Source organism: Curcuma longa, chromosome 6, assembly GCF_044706935.1.
Source record: "Curcuma longa cultivar G26 ecotype Majalengka, Jawa Barat chromosome 6, ITB_CL_G26_1.1, whole genome shotgun sequence".
Lineage (NCBI taxonomy): Eukaryota > Viridiplantae > Streptophyta > Magnoliopsida > Zingiberales > Zingiberaceae > Curcuma > Curcuma longa.
This window is the reverse complement of record NC_133866.1, coordinates 4,398,389-4,420,951: the sequence shown is the minus strand read 5'-3', so window position 1 is coordinate 4,420,951 and position 22,563 is coordinate 4,398,389. Positions and strand designations below refer to the sequence as shown.

At 38.5% G+C, this 22,563-nt stretch overlaps 3 protein-coding genes across 3 annotated transcripts; 2 read left to right on the top strand and 1 right to left on the bottom strand.

Moving 5' to 3' along the window:
• Window positions 1–7,776: 7,776 nt before the first annotated feature.
• LOC141830389 (receptor-like protein kinase At3g21340) lies at window positions 7,777–10,348 on the top strand. Its single transcript, XM_074717823.1, has 5 exons — window positions 7,777–7,947; window positions 8,276–8,402; window positions 8,725–8,793; window positions 8,895–9,084; window positions 9,747–10,348. The coding sequence occupies exons 1-5, from the start codon at window positions 7,792–7,794 to the stop codon at window positions 10,186–10,188; spliced, it is 984 nt and encodes a 327-aa protein (XP_074573924.1). The 5' UTR covers window positions 7,777–7,791; the 3' UTR covers window positions 10,189–10,348.
• A 940-nt stretch (window positions 10,349–11,288) lies between these two features.
• LOC141830391 (uncharacterized) lies at window positions 11,289–12,236 on the bottom strand. Its single transcript, XM_074717824.1, has one exon. It carries the CDS (start codon window positions 12,219–12,221, stop codon window positions 11,289–11,291), a length of 933 nt encoding a protein of 310 aa, XP_074573925.1. The 5' UTR covers window positions 12,222–12,236.
• Window positions 12,237–15,632: 3,396 nt separating this feature from the next.
• Window positions 15,633–22,563, top strand: LOC141830387 (putative LRR receptor-like serine/threonine-protein kinase At1g05700). Its single transcript, XM_074717821.1, has 13 exons — window positions 15,633–16,114; window positions 16,185–16,346; window positions 17,549–18,033; window positions 18,581–18,719; window positions 18,824–18,895; window positions 19,109–19,180; window positions 19,258–19,338; window positions 19,603–19,769; window positions 19,875–20,122; window positions 20,430–20,556; window positions 20,972–21,040; window positions 21,142–21,331; window positions 21,974–22,563. The coding sequence occupies exons 1-13, from the start codon at window positions 15,636–15,638 to the stop codon at window positions 22,422–22,424; spliced, it is 2,742 nt and encodes a 913-aa protein (XP_074573922.1). The 5' UTR covers window positions 15,633–15,635; the 3' UTR covers window positions 22,425–22,563.

Genomic DNA, 22,563 nt, shown 5'->3' with positions numbered 1-22,563 from the left:
ATCAAAATATCTCCACAATGGTATGATATTGTCCACTTTGGGCCTAAACTCTCATGACTTTGTTCTTGAGCTCTCCCCAAAAGGCCTCATACCAATGGAGATACTTTCCATCCTTTTAATCTCATGATCTTTTTTATGTACTTTAGATGTGAGACTATGTTTGCACCCTTGCAACCCAACACTCAACTGTTCATATATTCTTCTTTCTCTTGTGTTTCATATGCCCGTTTTGAGAAGCAAGCATCCTCTCGAGTCTTATACAGAAATGCATGTTCAAAGAACGAGATATTTTTTGATTCAATAATTGAGTTCTTGTGTATCTCTGATATTTGAGATTCATACATAAGAAACCTATATGCACTGTTATACGCATATCCAATAAATATGCAATCAATAGTTTTTGATTCTATCTTGATTCTTTTTGAATCAGGCAACAAAACTTTGGTAAGACACTTTCACACTCGCAAGTATTTGTAAGATGATTGTCTTCCTTTTCACAATTCATAAGGGCTCTTATCTATTTCTTTTAGGGCACCTTATTCAAAAGGTAATTGGCTATTAACACAGCTTCCATCCACAAGTGCTCTAGTAGTCTAGAGTTCAATAGAAAAATATTTGTCATCTCTTTTAGAGTACGATTCTTCTGGTTAACAACACCATTTTGCCAAGGAGTTTAGGGAGTTATTGTTTCATGTTTAATTTGATCTCATGTTTAGCACATAACTTAGCGAATGGTGATATATATTCAGCACTTATGTTACTTCATACCACCTTAATTTTTTTATTAAGTTAGTTTTCAGTCCCATTTTTATATAGAACAAATTTCTCTATAACTTCATCTTTACTTTTGAAAAGATATACCAAATAAAATTTTGTATTATCATCAATAAAAGTAATGAAGTACTTATTACCATCACGTGTCAGTGTACCCTTTAGGTCGCACACGTTGGTGTGAATTAGGTTCAGTGGCTTATTGCTTTTTTCAACATATTGATAGGATGACCTTGTCATTTTCGCTTTAACATAAATCTCACACTTGTGTTTTGAGTCAAGGTGGAATGTGAGTATACTTTGCATATTAATTAATCTACGCAACCCGTTGTAGTTAACATATCTTAGTTTACCATGCCAAAAATATGAAGATTCGAGCATATAAGTGGAAGAACTTTCATTCTTATTAACTGTGAATCTAATGATCATTACACTAAGCTTAAATAGCTCATCAATTATATAACTCTTTCCTACAAATATCTCATTCTTTTCTTTTCTACAAAAGGTGGAATCCGCCACCTTAGCGACCCCACACGATCAGCCCCACGACCATTTGTGAGGAGGTAAATTGAGAAACTACAGTTGGTCACGACGCAGGAGGGTATTTACAAATATCTCATTCTTGAACTATACAATCATGTCTGATTCAAAAACAATGTGGAAGTCATACGTGCTCAAAAGCGATTTGGAGGTTGTTAAGTTCAACATGAACACCTTGTCCCCATCGACTTCTTCGAAGTTGTAGAGTAGTTTCTTGTTGCAACACACATGTCTGATGGCACTGGTATCGATCCACTATTGCCACGGGTTTGAACCCACCAAATTTAGCTTAGAGACCACAGCGCAGAGGTCATCCATTTTTGATCCCTTGTCCAGGTTGGCCTCTTACTTTGTCTTCGACTTTTTGCACTCCAAATACTTGTGATCGACTCGGTCATCGGTCATAGTTGAAGCACTTTCCACAGAACTTCTTTTTGCTTATGCCTCCTCTGGGTCCCATCTTGGAAGATTTGAGATTTTTGGCCATGCTCGAACATGTTGGTTTTCACATTAGCCTGAGAGAACAGTTTTCTCTCGAAACTATTGTTGTTTTCCTCAATGTGAAGTCTAACAACGAGTTATTCCACATTTATCTCCTTCTTCTGTTCTGCAAAAGGTGGAATCCGCCACCCCAGCTGCCCCACACGGTCAGTCGCATTCATCTCCTTCTGCTTGTGCTTTAGGTGGTTCTTGAAATCCTTCTAGGGAAGCAACTTCTCAATAATAGCTACCACCTAGAAAGTTTTACCCAGCATCATATCTTCTAAGTGAATCTCGTATAAAATCATTGAAACTCCTGGATTTGGTTGATCACCATCTTGGAGTACCATCTTGTTGTCTAGGAATCAAGCCACGATGACCTTCTTGGCTCTCGCATCCTCCGTCTTGTACTTCTTGTCAGAGGATTTTCATAGCTCCTTAGCCATTCTCATAGTGTCATACACAGTGTACAACGAGTCGACAAGGCAGTTAAAGATGTAATTCAAACTTATTTGTCGAGATAGCTTGAGTGAATAATCTCAAACTGCTAAGCGGGGAAGGACAAGCTACTTGGGATGATTATGCTGTTTGGAAAATCGAGCTGCCTCATGTGGTCGAGCTATCATGAAGGACCTAGCTAGCTGACTTGGACGAGTTGACTTGGTCGAGTGTTGAGTCAGAGTCGGTCGAATGTCGATTCGTCGAGTGTTGAGTCACCAAGGTCGAGTGTCAAGCTATCGAGTCGACCGAGTGTGCCAAGTGCCGAATCCAAGTCAATCGAGTGCCTAGTCGTTGAGGTCAAGTCAATCAAGTGCGGAGGTTGAGTCAATCGAAAATAGAGAAGCTGAGGCCTACGTTCAATGTAAATTTCTTAAAAATAGATTCGTCCCTCCATTCTCAAAATATAACGACAGGAGCCATGATGGAACCTAGCACAGATTATTCGTGGCGGACTGAGAAGTACCCGAACACTATCACGGGTTCTATCTTGCTTCTGATTTTTGTCGTGTATCGTATAGATCTATTGTCTTAGGTCGTAGCCTCTTTATATAGTAGCTCAAACATTCAACAACATTCAATGCTTAATTAATCAACATTACTCACCGAGCTCGAAACATCAATCACTGATCATCAATGGTCAATTAATCAACATTACTCGTCGCGCTCGAAATGTCGATCGCCGGCCATCAATGGTCGGTCGTTTCATTTGGTGGTTATGGATTCTCAATTAATTAGTAATTAATTCATCTGTTAAACACATAAACAATTTGCAAAAGAATAGTTCACGTGGCAAAAATGTTGATTCATTCTCTTGGACAAATTTTACTCGACTAATCCGACATTTGACACGCATAAGTCGTGCTCGCATACGAATCAACTTGGTTTAGTGCAACCCAGACCCTAGATTTGCACCCCTTGTGCGCTCACATGTGAGAGGGAGCTTCTCTGTTATACTCACACCACCAATGTACGTGGAACATTATAAACCAACCATATTGACTTGAACTCTCAATATGAGACTAAAACTTCATTTATATTGGTGTCTCCTTCTTCATCTACCTCTTTCCTCCATTCACTTTCCAATGTTAAGAATAGTAACTTCATCGCTAGCAGTCAGACGATGTTAACGTGGAGCTATTGATGCAAACCAGATTATTGCCCTTCAAAGTATAGAACTGTCGTCGGCTTTGTCAATTACCTCAATCCTTGATTATACTCATAGATTGTATGATTCCTCAAGATTGTTAAATTTAAAATCTAGAGTTGATTTCTTTGTAACATGAAATTATTTTTCTTTTTTTTTCTAAAATAAATTAGATACCAGATAAGGATTACTACCTCTAAAAAATAAAATAAGGAATTGTTTAAATTATTATTTGAAAAGGATTTTTGATACAATAAGAAAATTATTATTTAGATGTCACAAATTTAAATCATCAAAATAATTTCTTATAATGTATAATAAGATTGTGTGTAATAGGATTCAATGTTGTTCTATTCAACCCCGGATAAGAAGAATTTTGTGATGTCACAACGTGATGTGAATATGTGATCGATCATATCTTCTTGGATAAAGAAATCAATTTCACAATGTTGTATGATTTGAACGTCACGAGTTTGAGTTATCGGCATAACTTCTTGTAATATATAATAAGATTGCGTATAATAAATTTAATATTTTTTTATTCTATCGGAGTTTTGTATTAATTATCAAAATGTGATGCCAATATATGATCGGTCATATCTAGGCTAAAAAATCAACTTGAAGTTATAAATGACTCGATGAAGAAATTTTGGGCAGATATTGATCAATTCAAAGAAAGAAGGTTCCGGAGGTGACGAGGAGGAGAGCTCCACTTATATAATTTACGACCACTGACTAGCGGTTTGCTAAGTCAAAGGGTGGCCGTCCTAAATAAAATATGCATAAAATTTAGAAGTAGGGGATTCATTTGTAAAAAGAGAAACGATGGGGAGTGAAATGAAATTTACAAGACACTAAATGGTGTATAGAAAACATGCATTGATTTGTAGTAGTTCAGCAAATAGCGATCGCATACCCGAAAGAGAAGAAGAAGACGATGGATTCCAGATTTTGGTGGTCGTTCCTCCTCGCCTTGGCAATGGCCTCCTCCGGAGCTCGCTCTAGTCCACTGACCTCTCTCCAGTTTCCTCTGCATCGACTGCGGCATCGAGTCCGGTTCGTCCTACGTCGACCCCATCACCAACATCTCCTACCTAAAAGAGGATCAATTTTAAAAGAAAATTAGTCGATAAAAATTTATTATTAAGATTAGAATTTTTCTGTTATAATATATCAATTGATAGTTTATTTATTAATCTGTCAATTTACCAAGCCTTTAATATTCCTATAAATTGTATCCCTTATGGATAAATATCAATGAGGAAATTTTATTTCTTTCCACTTTTTCTTTTCTTTAGTTCGGTTTTCTTTCTTTAACATGGTATCAGAGCCATGATCTCTCTATTTTTTTCATTATTTTATAGTAATTTTGCTTCCATCACCGCCGCAAGTACGTATATTTTTCTCCTATTTCTTTATCATCGTTTTTCCTTTTCTCTCTTTTTCTTCATTCAATGACGAATACTCGAAGTAGATGTCAAATTTATCTCAGAGTTGAGCATATTGGTACCCAATGTCCTAGACGATATGACACAAATTTTATCGATGGTCCTAAAGGTTTAAGACAATCAACTATTCCACCTATGCATCCTAAAGTGCGCTCGTCCGTGCCTACTCTTGATAAACCACCAGAGTTTTCTTCTACTGAATGATATATTGACACCGGAGCAACTCATCATGTCACATCAGATTACAATATCTTCACAGAAGTAACATCATATTATGGTTCGGACACGGTGCAAATAGGTGATGACTCAGGTTTGCAAATTACTAACCTTGGAAACACATATATTCATTTATCTAATCGTCCTTTTCGCATGCGCAACATCTTTCATGTCCCATCCATTACAAAAAATTTATTGTCTGTACATCAATTTTATTTTGATAACGATGTCATTTTTGAATTTCATCGTAATCATTATTTTATAAAATCTAGCGGGACAAATACTCTATCTTATTCTCTGGGGAGTCAAACATGGCCTTTATTATCTTCAAAATTCTTCAATCAAGGCTTTCATTGGTGAGCGTACAAATAAATCAGATTGGCATGCCCGACTTGGTCATCCTTCTCTTCGCATTGTTCAATCGATCATCAATGGACATGTTACCTACTTCCTCCACCTCCCCTCCATCTCATTCATGTAGGGCCTGTATGGAATCTAAAAGTCATAAACTATCTTTCTCTTCATCTGATCATGTTTCTAATTTTCCACTTGAATTAATTCATTCAGATGTTTGGGCCTGTGCACCTATTGTATCTAACCACGGTTATCTTTATTATGTTACCTTTATTGATCATTTTAGTAAATATACTTGGCTCTTTCCTATGAGAAGAAAATCTGATTTATCAGATATATTCTGTAATTTTCAAAAATAAATTGAAAGATATTTTAATCGTAAAATACTTTCAGTTCATTCTGATTGGGGAGGCGAATATCAATCTCTCCATCGTCATCTTGTTTCTTGTGGAATTGTTCATCGAGTTTCTTGCCCTCATACTCCAGAACAAAATGGCTCTGCTGAGAGAAAACACAGACATATTGTTGAAAACTTGCACCTTAACACATGCTAACCCATTCTTAGTCCCCATTATAAATTCTTGGAACTATATATGTTGCTTAACAATGTCACTTGCACATGGTAACAACAAATTCTTGGTTTAAACATACTCATGAATGATTTGATACATACTTATTACATACATGGTTTTAAGAAATCCAACCCTTCCCTAATTATTCTCATGTGGCCGAACCTAACAAGGGTGTCCCTAGGTTGGTTTAACCACATGGAGGGTATCTCATCTTCATTTATCATTTATAAGCATGGGGTGTTCAAATTTCACTTTAAACTATTAGATCAATCTATAGCCAAGCCTTAAGTATCATGAAACTCTAAGTTATAACCACAATACCACTTCCTTCTACAACCTATTCATGTATCATTTGAAACATAGCTTGTTCAACAACATAGTTTCGGAACCCTAGGTTGTACCATAGTTGAGCCCTCTAGACAAACAATCATGCATTGAAATTTAACCATGTAACCTTTAGAAGTTATCATCACATGTATGGTCATGATTAGGTTTTGAGCATTACCCAATTTCTTTTATTTCTTCTCATGGCCGAACCTAGCATTAGGTTCTCCTTTTTGGTTGGCCTTACTTATAAACCTAAGAAATCCTAGGTCATGTTAGCCAAATGAATTTAGAGCATGTAGATTCATGGATTAGGCACAAGAAAGAAACCATCATGCCTTAGCCGAAAACATCAAGAAGGAAGTTCCATCATGATTTGAACAACAACAAGGCATAGCATGAAGAAGAAGAAACCATGAAACCACATCAACAATCATGTTGCAGGGGAGGGGAAACTTACAGTGCTTTAGGGCCTTTTTACCCGAAAGGAAAAGAAGAAGAGATGGTCTTGTAGAGCCTTTAGCCTCCCTTGTGATCCCCCTAGACCCCTAGAAGGACCCTTCCCTCTTGCTCTTCCTTCTTTGCTCGGTGAAGAGAAGGAGAAGAGCTTTTCTCCTCTTGCAACTCTCGGCCACTCAAGGGAAAAGAGAGATCCTTTTCTCCTCTTGGAACTCTCGGCCACCAAAGAACTTTGCTCCTCTTCCTTGGCTTGGTGAAGGAGTCCTTCTCCCTTGAAGCTTTCGGCCACCAAAGGAAGAAGAAGATGAGAATTCGGTGGAGAAGAGAGGAGAGGAAGGGAGAAGAATTTCGGTGGAGAGGGAGAAGAAGGAGTTTTCGGTGAGGAGCTTGAGAGAGAGCTTCGGTCAAAAAAGAGAAAAACAAGCAAAGGGGAGGTTTTATAAGGCATGAGTAGAGAGGGAATGGGAGTAGTGGGGTGTAGTGGGGAATAACTACCTTGTAACTACTCCCTCCACTACTCTTCCCTGTTCTTTCCTATCCCCTAGCATTTAGTTCAAATGGTTCTCTATCCTTTTCTCATTAAATCATGCTATCCCATCTGGTTAATCTTGGCTTGCTTCGTGTTGGAGGTCCAAGGATCAATCCCTGGCACCTCCACATATATATTTTTTTTTTTTTTTCTCATTCTCTTCATTGCCAAGTCTTTAACCCATCATGCAACCTTATTCGAGCATGGTTAATCATTATTTTTATTTTAAGCTATCCCTTATAAGGGATAACCCTTAATAAGACATTTAAACCATAGGGCCATTAGGACAATTATCCTGCTTATGGTCCCTTAAAGCTAAGAGTCATTTTGTCATCAAGGGCCATTTAGAAATACTCTAAACCCCTTTTTAAACAATCCTTCATCATATTTCCAGAATTATAGAAGGGAAATTACGGGTATTACATACAGCTTGAAAATCACCAATTTACATACATGGAATTACAGAACATCACTAATAACTTTCAAAAGATCCTAGGCAAAGGAGGATTTGGGTCTGTTTTCCATGGACAATTGGAAGACGGTACTCAAGTTGCGGTCAAAATGCTATCACAATCATCATTACAAGGAACTAAAGAGTTTCTTGCTGAGGTAAATAAATCTTATACATATGTGGATGACTAATTTTAATTGGTTGGAGATGGTTGTTGAATGTGAATCCATTGGGAGGTTTTGCATAACCAAAGACAGGGAGGGGGAATGAATATAAACTTGTATATTTACAAAAAAAAAAAATCGGGAGCTGACGAAATTTTATTGTTCTTTCAGACATATTGTAATAGTATTCTTAAACAATTATGTAATGTCCATGACTAGTCAGATCCTACAGAATATAACTGCCCTATTCACTTCTATCCTTTAATTTAGATTGGATCTTGATGTTTCTAGTTCATGAACATCACTGGTTATGTTTTTTCAGGCCCAACACTTGACTAGGGTTCATCATCGGAATTTAGTTTCTTTGGTTGGCTACTGCAATGAAGTAAATCATTTGGCGCTTGTCTATGAGTTTATGTCTCAAGGAACACTACAAGATCATCTACAAGGTTTGGAACAACATTTAATTATAGCATGCATGACAATCAGGTGACAAGACTTAGATTAAGCTTACAATCTAATTATTTAAAGATACATCCTCCTGTCAAACACATGGATAACTAAATTTAACATGTGCATTCTTATTTGCTTGCTGCTGTGTACAAGTAAATTTTTAATTATAAATTGAATTATAGTTTTATGCAAGTTGAATGCAACTGAGAGCACCAAAGGGAGAATGATGATGTCTAAAAATGCTTTTATTTATCTTACAATGTTTTGCTAGGCGCTACTAACAAAATCGTGGTGACTTGTTAATTTGACATCATGCAGGTAGGGCAAACAATGCTACAGCTTTAAGCTGGAGACAACGTCTTCATATTGCAATTGATGCTGCACAAGGTTTGGAACAATGTGAATTGTCAAGTATCAATATTTCCTTGCCTGATTTCTAGACCATTCATCTGAGTCCATCTTGGTTCATTTATTAAATTGCATTGCAGGGCTAGAGTATTTGCAAAATGGATGCAAACCACCATTAGTTCATAGAGATGTGAAGTCAGGAAATATCCTTTTGAGTGAAGCTCTGGAAGCTAAGATAGCAGATTTTGGGCTTTCGAAAGCTTTTCCAAATGAGGTGAACAGTCATGTATCCACTGTAGTGGTGGGAACTCCTGGATACCTTGATCCTGAGTATGTCATTGTTTTTCATTTATTTAGTTGTTTCAAGCAAGCATCTCTACCTAGTAGAAAGATAGTAACCAAGGAATCCAAAAAAAAAAAAAAAAAAATTCATCATCATGAAACTTCACGTTTTGAGATCCATGTTTTAATATAACTATCCATGTCTTTGTGTGCTTCGACTATTTACTTTGGTTTTTTTTTTAAATGAAGGAAAGGAGGCTTGGTTCATAATATATATGTTTTTTCTATCCTGGAATGAAATGCAACCACTGAAAACATTAGTAGCTGTAGCAATAAGTAAGCAAATAAATTTGAAGAAATAGATTGATAGAAAATACATCGAGTTAAATTAAGAGGAATCATGATTTTTGCGATTTATTGGACTGTAGCAAGTGGTATTTGGATAATCACTCAAAGTTTAAATCATATATCTTGCATGTTTTAGACTATAGATCCATTTTGTTCAATAACAGCAAGCATATGCACATTGTGAAAATCTCAGGCCATATCCAACCATATCTCCACAACTAATCTTCTGGACTAGTGATTCTCTCTCTCTATAATGACTAACAATGAGGCAATCAACTTCAACTAAAGTGTCATTAAGCTTTCATACTCTGTTTATTTTTGTGCAAAATTTATGATTTAAAATCCGCTGTATTACTTGTCAGGTATTACAATACCTTCCAGCTCAGCAAGAAAAGTGACGTGTACAGCTATGGAGTGGTTCTTTTGGAGCTGATCACTGGGCTACCTCCAATAGTTCAAGGTACAGAAATTGTACACCTAACCCAATGGGTGCTCCAAAGGCTTGCCAAAGGATACATTGAGGATGTTGTAGATCCCAAGTTGGAAGGGGTGTATGACATAAATAGTATTTGGAAGTGCGCTAATGTTGCGCTGAAATGCACATCACATACATCCCAACAACGGCCAACCATATCAGAAGTTGTGATGCAGCTAAAAGAGAGCTTAGAACTAGAGAGCTCTCATGATAACACTGTGAACACAGTCGCACGCAGTGAAAATTTATATTCAGAGGTAAGCAATGCAAGCCTGAACAGAGCTCTTGAGATAGACTTGACTGAGATTTCCGGACCAACGGCAAGATAAACAAGGGGTTTGCTCAACTCTTCCCTCTTAAAACCGTGTCATAACGGTTGTTAAGGTTCAAAATGTCATTTGCTTCAAATTCACTCTTGTGTAGCTTTTATAATGTTATTACTTGTGTGAAGGAAAATAATATTTGGTGAAGTGTAGATGATACTTTTAGTATGGCAAAAACTAATGTATGTTCTTCCATTTGAAAGCGTCTTGTATTTTCACAATGTCATCTCTTTGTTACAGAAAAAAAAATTCCTAATTTAATTTTTCTGGCTCCTTGTGTTAAGATAAAGTCCCTCAATCCTTGGCAATGATGTTCAGTGTAGGCGATCCTCATCAGTACATTGGTTTAGCATATTTGATATCTTAGATCATTCAAATTATAAATTTGCCCCTTCTATTTTTAATTTTTCAAAGTCCACTTGATACTTCCAATCTTTTTAAAAGTAAATTTTAGCTCCACCATTTGTGTTAATGATAGAAATAACAGTGTCATGAGGTGGACTATGTGGGCCGTTGAGTGGCGGATTTCACTTTTATGTTGAAGAATGAAATAGCAGTGATAAATTTGAAGCGGGCTCATTTGTATCAATAGAAACTATGGGGAGTGAAATGAAAATTGTTCTAGATTCTATATAAACGATGCCCTGCGGCCTGCTCTGTTATGCCTGTTGGCTCAGAATCCGTGAGTAGCAGCAGGATGCAGCGAACAAAATAAAACAAAGAAAGAAGAAGTTGCCTCACTTCTGTTCTCAAAAGAAATACACGCAGCACTCAAACACCGCACAGGAAAATGCACAATACGTGAGAGGAATAAACGCACAGTAAGCAGGAGAAGGAAAAATGCAAGAGAAACTTTACTACGACGGATGCTTTTACATAACCTTCGAACACTTTAAATACAACTCAAGTGATAACGTTAAACCATAAAATAAGGGGTGACTCATACCACTAACCCATAGAAATAGGCACGATTATTATCACTAATGCAAAACGAAAAAAAAGAAAATAAATCATGAATGCGAAACTTGCGGAAGGAGGAAAAAAAAACGTGGTCATGCCATGTCCGAATTATTTTGCCTACATTACTCCCCCTAATTCTGACATGACTATCTGATATCGAAGATGTGTATTACAGGATCTGCGGAACCAGAGGATAGATAGAGACCATCAGGAGACCATGCTTGGTTGATCAGAGCATATTGGGATTCACTGGTTTCCTGCTTCCACCCAAATGCATGAAGTTCTGTCTGCCTCAATCGCATATCAAATAAACTAAGTTGTTTCCCAGGTTCCCCTGACTGCACCATGTACAAATTTAAGTCTGATGGGTTTGGAAGCACACTCATACATTTACTTTCTATTTGATTTCTGAACTCAAACCTTCCTGTTGACAGATCAAAAGCAATGATCCTTTTGTCAGCACCAACAGATAGTATAGTCTTCTTCTGGTATAATCCAGCTACTCCCGTGACAGCAGAAGAATGCATGTGTGCATGCACTGTCTTGTGTTTCCATGAACTATCTACTTCTTGCCAAAGTACAACAGCATGGTCACTCCCACCAGTTAGGAAACACGTATCAGCCCATGGCATAAATGTTATGCTATTTATGATGCCTTTGCGATGAGGTTTTTGATCCAAGAAGGTAACTTTTCTTTCTCGTGATGCATTCAAATTTAAAATTGAGATATGTGAGTCAGCACCATCAGCAGTATAGGCAGCAAAGATACTATCTGCATTGGGATGCCATGCCATATCTTCAGGCCATCTCCGTTGCTTTGGTGATAAACAATCCACAGTGCTTAGTAATGAGGCACTGGATCCTTTTCCTTGCAACTGCCATAAATTTACAATTCCATCCAATGCACTGGTGATGAAGAGGTGATCGTTCACAGGGCACACCTCAAGGCATCTCAGTTTCCTCTTATGTTGACTGGAAATGATTGTGCCAGCTTGGAATCTAATTGTGCAAGGAGAAGAAGAAGATCGTATGATTGGGATCAAATCCTTGTGATCTTTCTGCTCAAATTTCCTCTTCATAGTCTTTTCTTGAGATCTCACAGGTGAGCCATCGTCTGACTGAGCAGAAGACGAGGGATTCGTCCGGCTGCCAGCAGCAGCGGGTGTCTTCAATTCCGTCCTTGCCTCAGCATCTGCTGCAACAATCGCCTCGTCGGAATAAAATGCATCCAACATAATAAACTCCGGCAAGTTTTCTTCATTGTTAGCACCTGCATTCCATGTCCATTCACAATTTTCTTGAAATATGACATCTATACTTATTTGCAGCTTGCCACGTCTTGGATCAAATAGACGATGAGCTCTGCAGCCTTCCTCGACACCCAAGTATACCATGGGTGAACTTCTGTCGTCAAATTTCTTAAGGTGAGGGATTGTGTTTTTCACGTATGCAACACAACCAAACACTCTCAAGTGGGCGAGATGTGGCTTCCTCCCCATCCAAGCTTCAAATGGGGTACGCTCTCCTAGCGCCTTAGTTGGGAGACGGTTTAGTAGATAGACAGCATGCCTAACCGCCTCTCCCCAGAACCTTGCCGGCATATGTGTACCCTTGAGGAGAGATCTTGCCATGGCCATAACGGTGCGATTACGGCGCTCCACAACACCATTCTGTTGGGGTGTGTAGGGAGCCGTGAGGTGCCGCTCAATTCCTTCATTTTCACAAAACCGAGTGAACTCCGTGGATAGAAACTCGCCGCCCCGGTCTGTTCGGAGTGTTCTGATCTTGTACCCAGTCTTGTTCTCCGTCAAGACTTTGAACTTCTTGAAAGCTTCGAATGCGTCATTCTTTGCTGCTAATACAAACACCCACATCCACCTTGTGAAATCATCAACAATTAAAAGAAAATACTTGTTACCGGCGAGTGTACATGGTGAGATTGGCCCGCAAATATCAGCATGGAGAAGTTCCAACGGCTTCTCTGCTCTAAAGTTTGCTTGGTACGGGAATGGTGACCTTGCATGCTTGACCATCACACACACCTCGCAAAACTTGTTTGGCTGGGGCAATAGTGGCACACCAACTGCCAATTTCTTCTCCCCCAAAAGCTTCAAGTCCTGGAAATTGACATGTCCGAGCCTTGCATGCCATAACCAGGTTGGGTCTTCTAGGCTTGCTATGAGACAGACTTGCTTGAATGTCTTCAAGGTTATCTTGTACAAGCGATTTTGTGTTCGCTTTACCAGCATTAAGAGCTTCCTGCTCCTATCAATCACCTTCATGGTATCTCCTTCCATGTGTACCTCGTTCCCAGTTTCTGTCAATTGACCAAGACTTATGATATTACTACAAAGTTTCGGAATGTAGTATACCTCATAGAGAGCCTTTTGATCGCCGTTCTTGCATTCGAACACAACCGTCCCCTTGCCCATTATCTCAATGGTTGATCCATCGCCAAATCTCACCCTCCCGGTGATGGTTTCATCTAGTTCTTGAAACTTCTCGCGATGGGCGGTCATGTGGTTGCTGGCACCGTTGTCAAGGTACCAGACGTCTTTATCTTCTCCTTTCTTAACATTGCGATACATATCCGGTAGGAACCTTTCTTCGCTGAGTAGAATGGTATCCTGCCGCTCATGCCTTGTGTGAGACTCCTCGTGGGACACGGTCATCATCAGTGCTGGCTCTTCATCGGTGGCACAAGTGAGGTGAGCTTCATCACGACGCTTGTTGTAGCATTCAGACGCATAATGGCCCATTTTCTCACAATTGAAACATTTTATATGTCTCCTGTCACGAGCGCCACTGTTGTTGCCGCTAGTGCCTCCTGCACTGTCTTGGCGCTGCGTACCACGGCCACGTCCACGCCCACGCCCACGCCAATTGCCACGACTGGGATTGTTGGATCCACGCCCCTTGCCTCCTGATGAAGTGTCCACGTTGCTCCCCTTCTGTCGCATTTGCCATTCGTCATGAGTAAGTAGGAGCTCACCTTCAGTGTCGTTGGTGTTGCCGCGTAATCGTAGTGTTCGTTCCTCGTACGCCTTCAGTCGCCCTATAGTCTCCTCAAACGGCATAGTCTCAAGGTCGTGAAACTGCTCAATACCGGCAACAATAGGGAAGAATTTATCAGGGACAGAATCGAGTAACTTCTTTACCAACGAGGAATCTTCAAGCGTGGCACCAAGGGCAGAGAATTTGCTGCTCATGGCACTGAGTTTCCCAGCAAAGTCATCAATTGTCTCGGTCTCCTTCATCCGGAGGACGTCAAACTCGCTCTTCAACGTTTGTACGCGTGCCTTCTTCACCCGATCACTACCAAGATACCTCGTCTTGACATATTCTAATTGTTGAAATAATCTCTTATAATATACAAGAAGACGTGATGCCAATCTGTGATCGATCGTATCTTATTGGAAAAAAAACAACTTGGAGTTTTAAATGATTCTCGATGAAGAAATTTGGACAGTTTGATCAATTCAGAGGCTCCGGAAGTGACGACAGCTCCGCTTATATAACTTATACGGCGACGACTTGCCGTAGAGGTTTCATTAGTCAATGGGTGGGGGTCATCAAGTACAAAGTCAACTTGCCGTAGAGGTTTCATTAGTCAATGGGTGGGCGTGATCAAGTACAAAGTCAACTCCGTGCAAATCTGCATGTAAGCGTACGTACGCCGGGATCCAAAAGCGATCTCGCATGACTCCAGACCTGGTCCTCGAGGAGATTTGCAGTCTACGTCAGGACAGCGTGCACAGCTATAAAGCCAGCCACTGGCCGGCACGCCCCGGCCTGGCGTGCGCTGGTGCGTGGCAAATGTTGTACCTTGTTCGCAGTAGGAAATGAGATCAATGGAAAACTTTCAATTAGGCCCCTGTAAATTTTCACATCTGGAGCAAAGCGCACAATTGATATCGAAGTCAACCGCGTATCTATCAATTATGATGCTTGTGTGAGTGTAGATAAAAAATTTGATTTTTGCCCCTTTATTTTTTTATTTTTCAAAGCCCTCTCAATATTTTCGATTATTTTTTAAAGTAAAATTTAACTTCACCATTTGTAAGATTAAAATTAGTTAAGCTGAACCAAACTTTATTTTATCCAAACTTATTTAATAAGACAATTGAGTCTAAAATTAATTAAAATTTCACTTGATTTTTTGTTCTTAGCCTGAGCTCAAGTTTGATTTAATTATTTACTTGATTATTTAAATTTTTTACATTTTTTTTTTAATTGGTTAACAAGTTTATTTGTTATTTATTCATTTTAATTTTTTTATTTTTTATAAGTTTGAAAAGTGTTTTATTAATAAATATAATTTAGAAATTAACTCTTATTAAATTCAACATCAAACTTAATGAATTTAGAAGTTGGGGACTCATTTGTAACAAGAGGAACAATGGGGAGTAAAATGAAAATTTGTAAGATACTAAAAGGTGTATAAAATACGCATTGATTTGAAGAAGCTCTGCTTTGCCATGGCGAAGAAGAAGATGGATTCCAGATTTTGGTGGCCGATCCTCCTCGCCTTGGCCATGGCCTCCGCCGGAGTTCGCTCTCAGTCCACCGACGCCCTCGGCTTCCTCTCCATCGACTGCGGCATCGAGTCCGGTTCGTCCTACGTCGACCCCATCTCCAACATCTCCTACGTCTCCGACGCCGGCTTCATCGACACAGGCGTCAACCGCAACATCTCCGTCGCCTACGTGGGCGAGGTCAGGGCTCGGCGGTACCTCACCCTCCGTGCCTTTCCCAACGGCACCCGCAACTGCTACATCATCCGATCCCCGGCGGTGGCGCGGGGTTCCAAGTACCTCCTCCGGGCGTGGTTCTTCTACGGCAACTACGACGGGCTCAATGGCCAGCCGCAGTCCTTCGACCTCCACCTTGGCGTCAACTACTGGGACAGGGTGAACGTGATCACGGCGGAGTCATCCTATAGGGCGGAGACCATCGCGGTGGCCACCGCCAGGTACACTGTAGCAGCTAAAATTAAGGAACTATTGAATGAACAATCATCAAATGTGATCTCTTCCTTTTAGGTACTTGTCGGTGTGCCTGGTGAACACCGGGGCGGGGACGCCGTTCATCTCCGGGATCGACGTGCGACCGCTGAGGGACGGTCTCTACCCGGCGGCGAACGCGTGGCGGAGTTTGGTGATGTTCAACCGGTGGAACATGGGAGAGGAGTCTGATTTTGTCAGGTTCTTTTCTTCTCTCTTCTTTTATATAATTCTTGAAAATAGAAATCTTTAATAATTAAAATTAATACCATTAGTTAATGTTTTGATTCAATATTATAAAAAATATTAGCTAATTTGATTTTCTCCCTCTATTATATAACATAACTAAGAGTAAAGATTCTCTGCATGAAAATCCAACAGAAAATTGTAGACAGGACAGATACAGAAATGGGGCCCATTTGCATGCAAGTGGGGGCCAGTCGTCTGTGTCTGTCCTGTTACAATTTCCTGCTAGATTTTCATACAGAGAATCATTTTCAAAAAATATATAATATATTTTTGACACTCAGCTAACTTTTAATCAAAATTTTAATTAAATATAAAAATACTTTAATCTATTTTTCATTTTGAATTTTTTATTTTAATATCATTATAAATAGAGCTATCAAACGGATCAACCCATAACGGAGCGAGCCACCTCATTAAAAATTCATCATATGACGAGGCAGGGTGGGCCGATCCATCAATTTGACAGATTTAGAAATCTCCAAACGGGTTGCGGGTTAGGCGGACCAATCCACGGACCTATCAAAAATAAAAAAAATATTAAATTTGGATTACAATTTAAATTGATCAATTTAAAAATTTTAAACTTGAATTATAATTTAGGATTAAGTCCACTAATCCATTGAGTTTTCTATTTTTATTTTAAAATTTAAAATAAATAAATAAACTTTCTTAATCCGTAGGTCAATCCAAGCTCACCACAAGCCAACCCATATGGATCCCAGGATCAATCGATGAGTCTAATCTATCAACCCATCTAAATATATCTTAAAATGAATTGATAAAATATTTATTAAATTATTTTTATATCAATTTTAATAAAATTGCTTAAATTTATCTTCAACTTAATTAAAATCAATTCAAAATTATTATAGCAATTATGATCATAATACTTGACAATAATTTTTATAATAATAATTTTAAATAAATTAAAATAATGATATTCTATATTATAATATCTACTTTACGGACCATCATATTTTTAGAATAAAAAATAGAATAAATGTTGGTTTCTATTTTTTTAAATTTTATTTTAAATTTTATTTTGACATAAATGATAATAAAAGGCGTTTTAAAATTTTAAAATCTCTTTTAAGTAATTTCTTTATTATTTTTGGACTAAACTGATAAAATATCCTTCGCGCTTCCTCGTCTAGGTATCCGGCCGATCCGATCGATCGGGTGTGGTCGCCATGGAACTCCTCGCCGTCGAACTGGAGCAACGTCTCCACCAACTCCACCGTCCAAAACTTCCCCCAGGACTTCTTCGCCGTTCCCTCCGTCGTCATGCAGAGCGCCGTCACCCCCATCAACTCCTCCATCCTCGTCATCACATGGGATCCCTTGCCCGGCGACGTCAACCAGTTCTTCCCCATCCTCCACATATCCGAGATTGTTGACCTCTCCGGTACCAATCAATCGCGGCAGATGAACATCTACGTGAATGGGATTCCGGCGAATACAGTGACCCCCCCTTACCTCGTCGCGGACGCCATCTACGGCGAAGTGCCCCTCGTTTCGTTCCCCTCTTATAACCTCTCCCTCGAGGCTTCCAGCAACTCCACTCTCCCGCCGATCCTCAATGCCTTCGAGCTCTACACGACCATGAGCAACACCTCCGTGCCCTCGGATGCTGGAGACGGTATGTATCCACTTTCGTTCCTTCTCGCCTTTCCCCTTTCTCTTTGTCGCAGTGTAACAGGGAGGAATATCTTACCCATCAATTTCTCGATGGAATGTTATGGGCACGGAAAAATAAGTTCCCACCTTCACAACAGTGCACATTAGCGTGAAGAATGTAGCTTTAGATGCCCACGACAAGCCCCAAATTTTCCTAAATTTGATATGTCTGCCAGAAAAAAACTTAATTATGATAATTGGTACTGGAAAAGGACCAAAACAAATCAGCATAAAGAGAAAAACCATTAGCTCGAAAACAATAGATTGAAACAGGTGTTGGGATTAGAAGGTACATATGATATTAAGCAGATTGATCTTTATTCAATGGACTCTACTGATATGGTATTGTTGGGAATTTTAGTGCTGATTATTTGCTTAATATTTGCTTTGGGGTGTGCTACTGCTAAGATACTTAGTCTGGTCACATGCCACTAGTGTTTGTTTTGTATGTTTCTTCTGAGCAATGTCATTAGCTTACATTGTTGATTATTTTTTTCTCTTTTTTACAGTTGATGCCATGACATTGATCAAGGAGCGGTATCGGATCCAGAGGAATTGGATGGGAGATCCATGTTCCCCTAGTGCTTTTGTATGGGATGGACTAAATTGTACTTATCGCTTGTCAAATCCTCCAAGAGTCACTGCTTTGTGAGTCCTACAAGTTCATCTAACTCAAACTATTGATAATGAAATACCGGGACCAACCGTTTGGAAATTTTGTAATATTCTTATTAGTCACTATTGTTCTGCAGGAATCTGTCAGCAAGTGGGCTGACTGGGGAAATAACCAACTCTGTTGCCAGTCTTAGTGCACTTCGATACTTGTAAGGCTACTCATCGCTTGCTATTTGTTTCTTTTTTTCCTTTCAGTATTCATTGAATATGGCAAACAATCATTAGCGGTCTTGGATTGTTGGGGTCAATGCCAGACCATGCAAGCATTTTTTATGAAACCATGCAACATTTTAGAGCCTTGTACAAAGGAATGTCATGGAAGGAATTATCAGCTAACAATTGTTCTTTAATCATTTTTTCAGGGATTTATCATACAACAATTTAACAGGATCAATACCTGATGATCTAGCAAACATAAGTTCTCTCAAACTACTGTAAGCATAGTTCTTAATCCTTTTTCACTTTATTGAAAAGGTAAATAATGGTTTAACATTTCTTGATTTGCTTGCAGTGATTTGACAGGCAACCAATTAAATGGATCAGTTCCTTTGAGCCTCCTTGAAATGTCACAAAATGGATTACTTACCTTAAGGTTTGTGTTACATTTAAGTTTAGGTCCTTCCATTTTTCTTTAATGATTCATAATATGAAAGGGATCGCTTGACCATTAAAGAGATCTAGGTATGGAGTCAAGAAATATTAGAAGTTTAGCTGTTTAAACTTAGGACAATAATTTGGCATTAAAGTTTGTTCAATTTGTTCTTGAACTCAGCTGCTTCTTTCCTTTTTTGGTTGAAGAATTCTTCATTACTTCATACTTATCTTTAACCATTAAGCAAGTTATAATCTCATGCAGACTGGATGGGAATCCACATCTTTGTAACAATGGTACATCGTGCAATGTGATGCCTGCACCAAAAAAGAAGAAAATATCAACACCGGTGATCGTGATTCTTTGTATAGTTCCAGTGTTAATACTTCTTGCGGTGATAGCCATAGTTTGGAGGGTGAGGAAAACACAAGGTGAGATTTCTGTGACAAACTCTTGCAGTTGTTATGTAATAGTAGACCGTCATCCATTTTCTGACATGCATTTAACAATCTTAATCTTTATTTAAAACTTTAAAGGTTTGAGAAGTGGCAGCTCAGTGGATCCACAGAATGGGTTCCTAAAGCAAACAGATAATTCATTGCAGCTTGAAAATCGCCAATTCACATACAGGGAATTACAGAACATCACTAATAACTTTCAAAAGATCCTAGGCAAAGGAGGATTTGGGTCTGTTTTCCATGGACGTTTGGAAGACAGTACTCAAGTTGCAGTCAAAATGCTATCACAGTCATCATCACAAGGAACTAAAGAGTTTCTTGCTGAGGTAAATAAATCTCATACATATGTGGATGTGAATTTATTTGTTTGGATATGGTTTTTGAATGTGAATCCAAGGATTTGGCAAGGGGAAATGAATGAATAAACTTGAATATTTTACAAAACATTTTCAGGAGCTGATGAAATTTTATTATTCTTTCAAAATTGTTGTAACAGTATTCTTGAACAATTATGTCATGTCCATGACTAGCTGACGCTACATAATATTAACTGCCCATTCACTTCTGTTTCTTTGATTTAATTCGGGTCTTGATGTTTCTAGTTCGTAAACATCACATATTATATTTTTTCAGGCCCAACACTTGACTAGGGTTCATCATCGGAATTTAGTTTCTTTGGTTGGCTACTGCAAGGAAGTAAATCATTTGGCTCTTGTCTATGAGTTTATGTCTCAAGGAACACTACAAGATCATCTACGAGGTTTGGAACTACATTTAATATCATTATCTAATAGCTGGTTCCTTTCATAATATCACTTGCTTTATAGCTTGCATGACAATCAGGTGACAATAATTAGATTCAGCTTACAATCTAACTATTTAAAGATATATTCTCCTGTCAAACACATGGTTAGCTGAATCTAACATGTGTGTTCTTATTTGATTGCTGCTGTGCACAAGTAAATTTTTAATTATAAAATTGAATTATAGTTTTTTGAAAGTTCAATGCAACTGAGAGTAGAATGATGATGTCTAAAAATGCGTTTATTTATCTTACAATGTTTTGCAAGGCACTAATGACCAACAGAGTAATAGTGCTATTACTTATACAAAGTAATCTTTATTTCATTTAACTTATTGTTTAGCGGATGAATTGTTAATTTGACATGATGCAGGCAGGGCAAATAATGGTAGAGCTTTAAGTTGGAGACAACGTCTTCACATCGCAATTGATTCTGCACAAGGTTTGGAATAATGTGAACTGTCAAGTATCAATATCCCCATGCATGATTCCCAGGCCATTCATCTGAGACCATCTTGGTTCATCTATTAAATCACATTGCAGGGCTAGAGTATTTGCAAAAAGGATGCAAACCGCCATTAGTTCATAGAGATGTGAAGTCAGGAAATATCCTTTTGAGTGAAACTCTGGAAGCTAAGATAGCAGATTTTGGGCTTTCGAAAGCTTTTCTAAGTGAGGCAAATAGTCATATATCCACTGCAGTGGTGGGAACTCCTGGATACCTTGATCCTGAGTATGTCACTGTTTTTCATTTATTTAGTTGTTTCAAGCAAGCATCTCTACCTGGTAGAAAGATAGTAACCAAGGAATAAAAAAAAAAAAGAAAATTCATCATCATGGAACTTTTCATTTTTAGATTCATGTTTTAATATAGCCATCCATCTCTCTGTGTGCTTGAATTATTTACTTCAGTATTTTTTAAATGATGGAAAGAAGGCTTGGTTCATAATATATATGTTTTTCTATCCATGAATGAAATGCAACCACTGAAAACATTAGTAGTGGTAGCAAAGTGGCATTAGAAGAAATACATTAATAGAAAATACATCAAATTAAATTAAGAGGAATCATGCGTTTTATGATTTATAGGGCAGTACCAAGTGGTATTTGGATTATCACTTGAAGTTTAAATCATATATTTTGCATGTTTTAGACTACAGATCCATTTTGTCCAATAACAGCAAACATATGCACATTGTGAAAATCCCTGATCATATCTAGCCATGTCCACAACTAATCTTCTGAACTAGTGATTCTCTTTGTATAATGACTAACAATGAAACAATCAACTTCAACATAAGTGTAATTAAGCTTTCATAGTGTGTTTATTTTTGTACAAAATTTATGATTGGAAATCTGCCATATCGCTTGTCAGGTATTACAATACCTTCCAGCTTAGTGAGAAAAGTGATGTCTATAGCTATGGAGTGGTTCTTTTGGAACTAATCACTGGGCTACCTCCAATAGTTCCAGGTACAGAAAATGTACTCCTAGCTCAATGGGTGCTCCAAAGGCTTGCCAGAGGAAACATCGAGGATGTTGTAGATCCCAAGTTAGAAGGGGAGTATGACATAAACTGTGCCTGGAAGTGTGCTGATATTGCGCTAAAATGCACGGCACAAAGGTCCCAACAACGGCCAACCATGACAGAAGTTCTGATGCAGCTAAAAGAGAGCTTAGAACTAGAGAATTCTCATTATAACACGGTGAACACAGTTACACGTAGTGAGAATCTATACTCAGAAGTAAGTGACGTGAGCTTGAACAGTGTTCCTGAGATAGGAGTGTCTAGAATGACTGAGATCACTGGACCGACGGCAAGATAAACAAGGGTATGCTCGGCTCTTTCCTCTTAAAACTGTGTCATATTGGTTGTTAAGGTTCAAAATGTCATTTGCTTCAAATTTATTATTGTGTAGTTTTTTACATGTTATTACTTAGTGTGAAGGAGAATAGTGTTTGGTG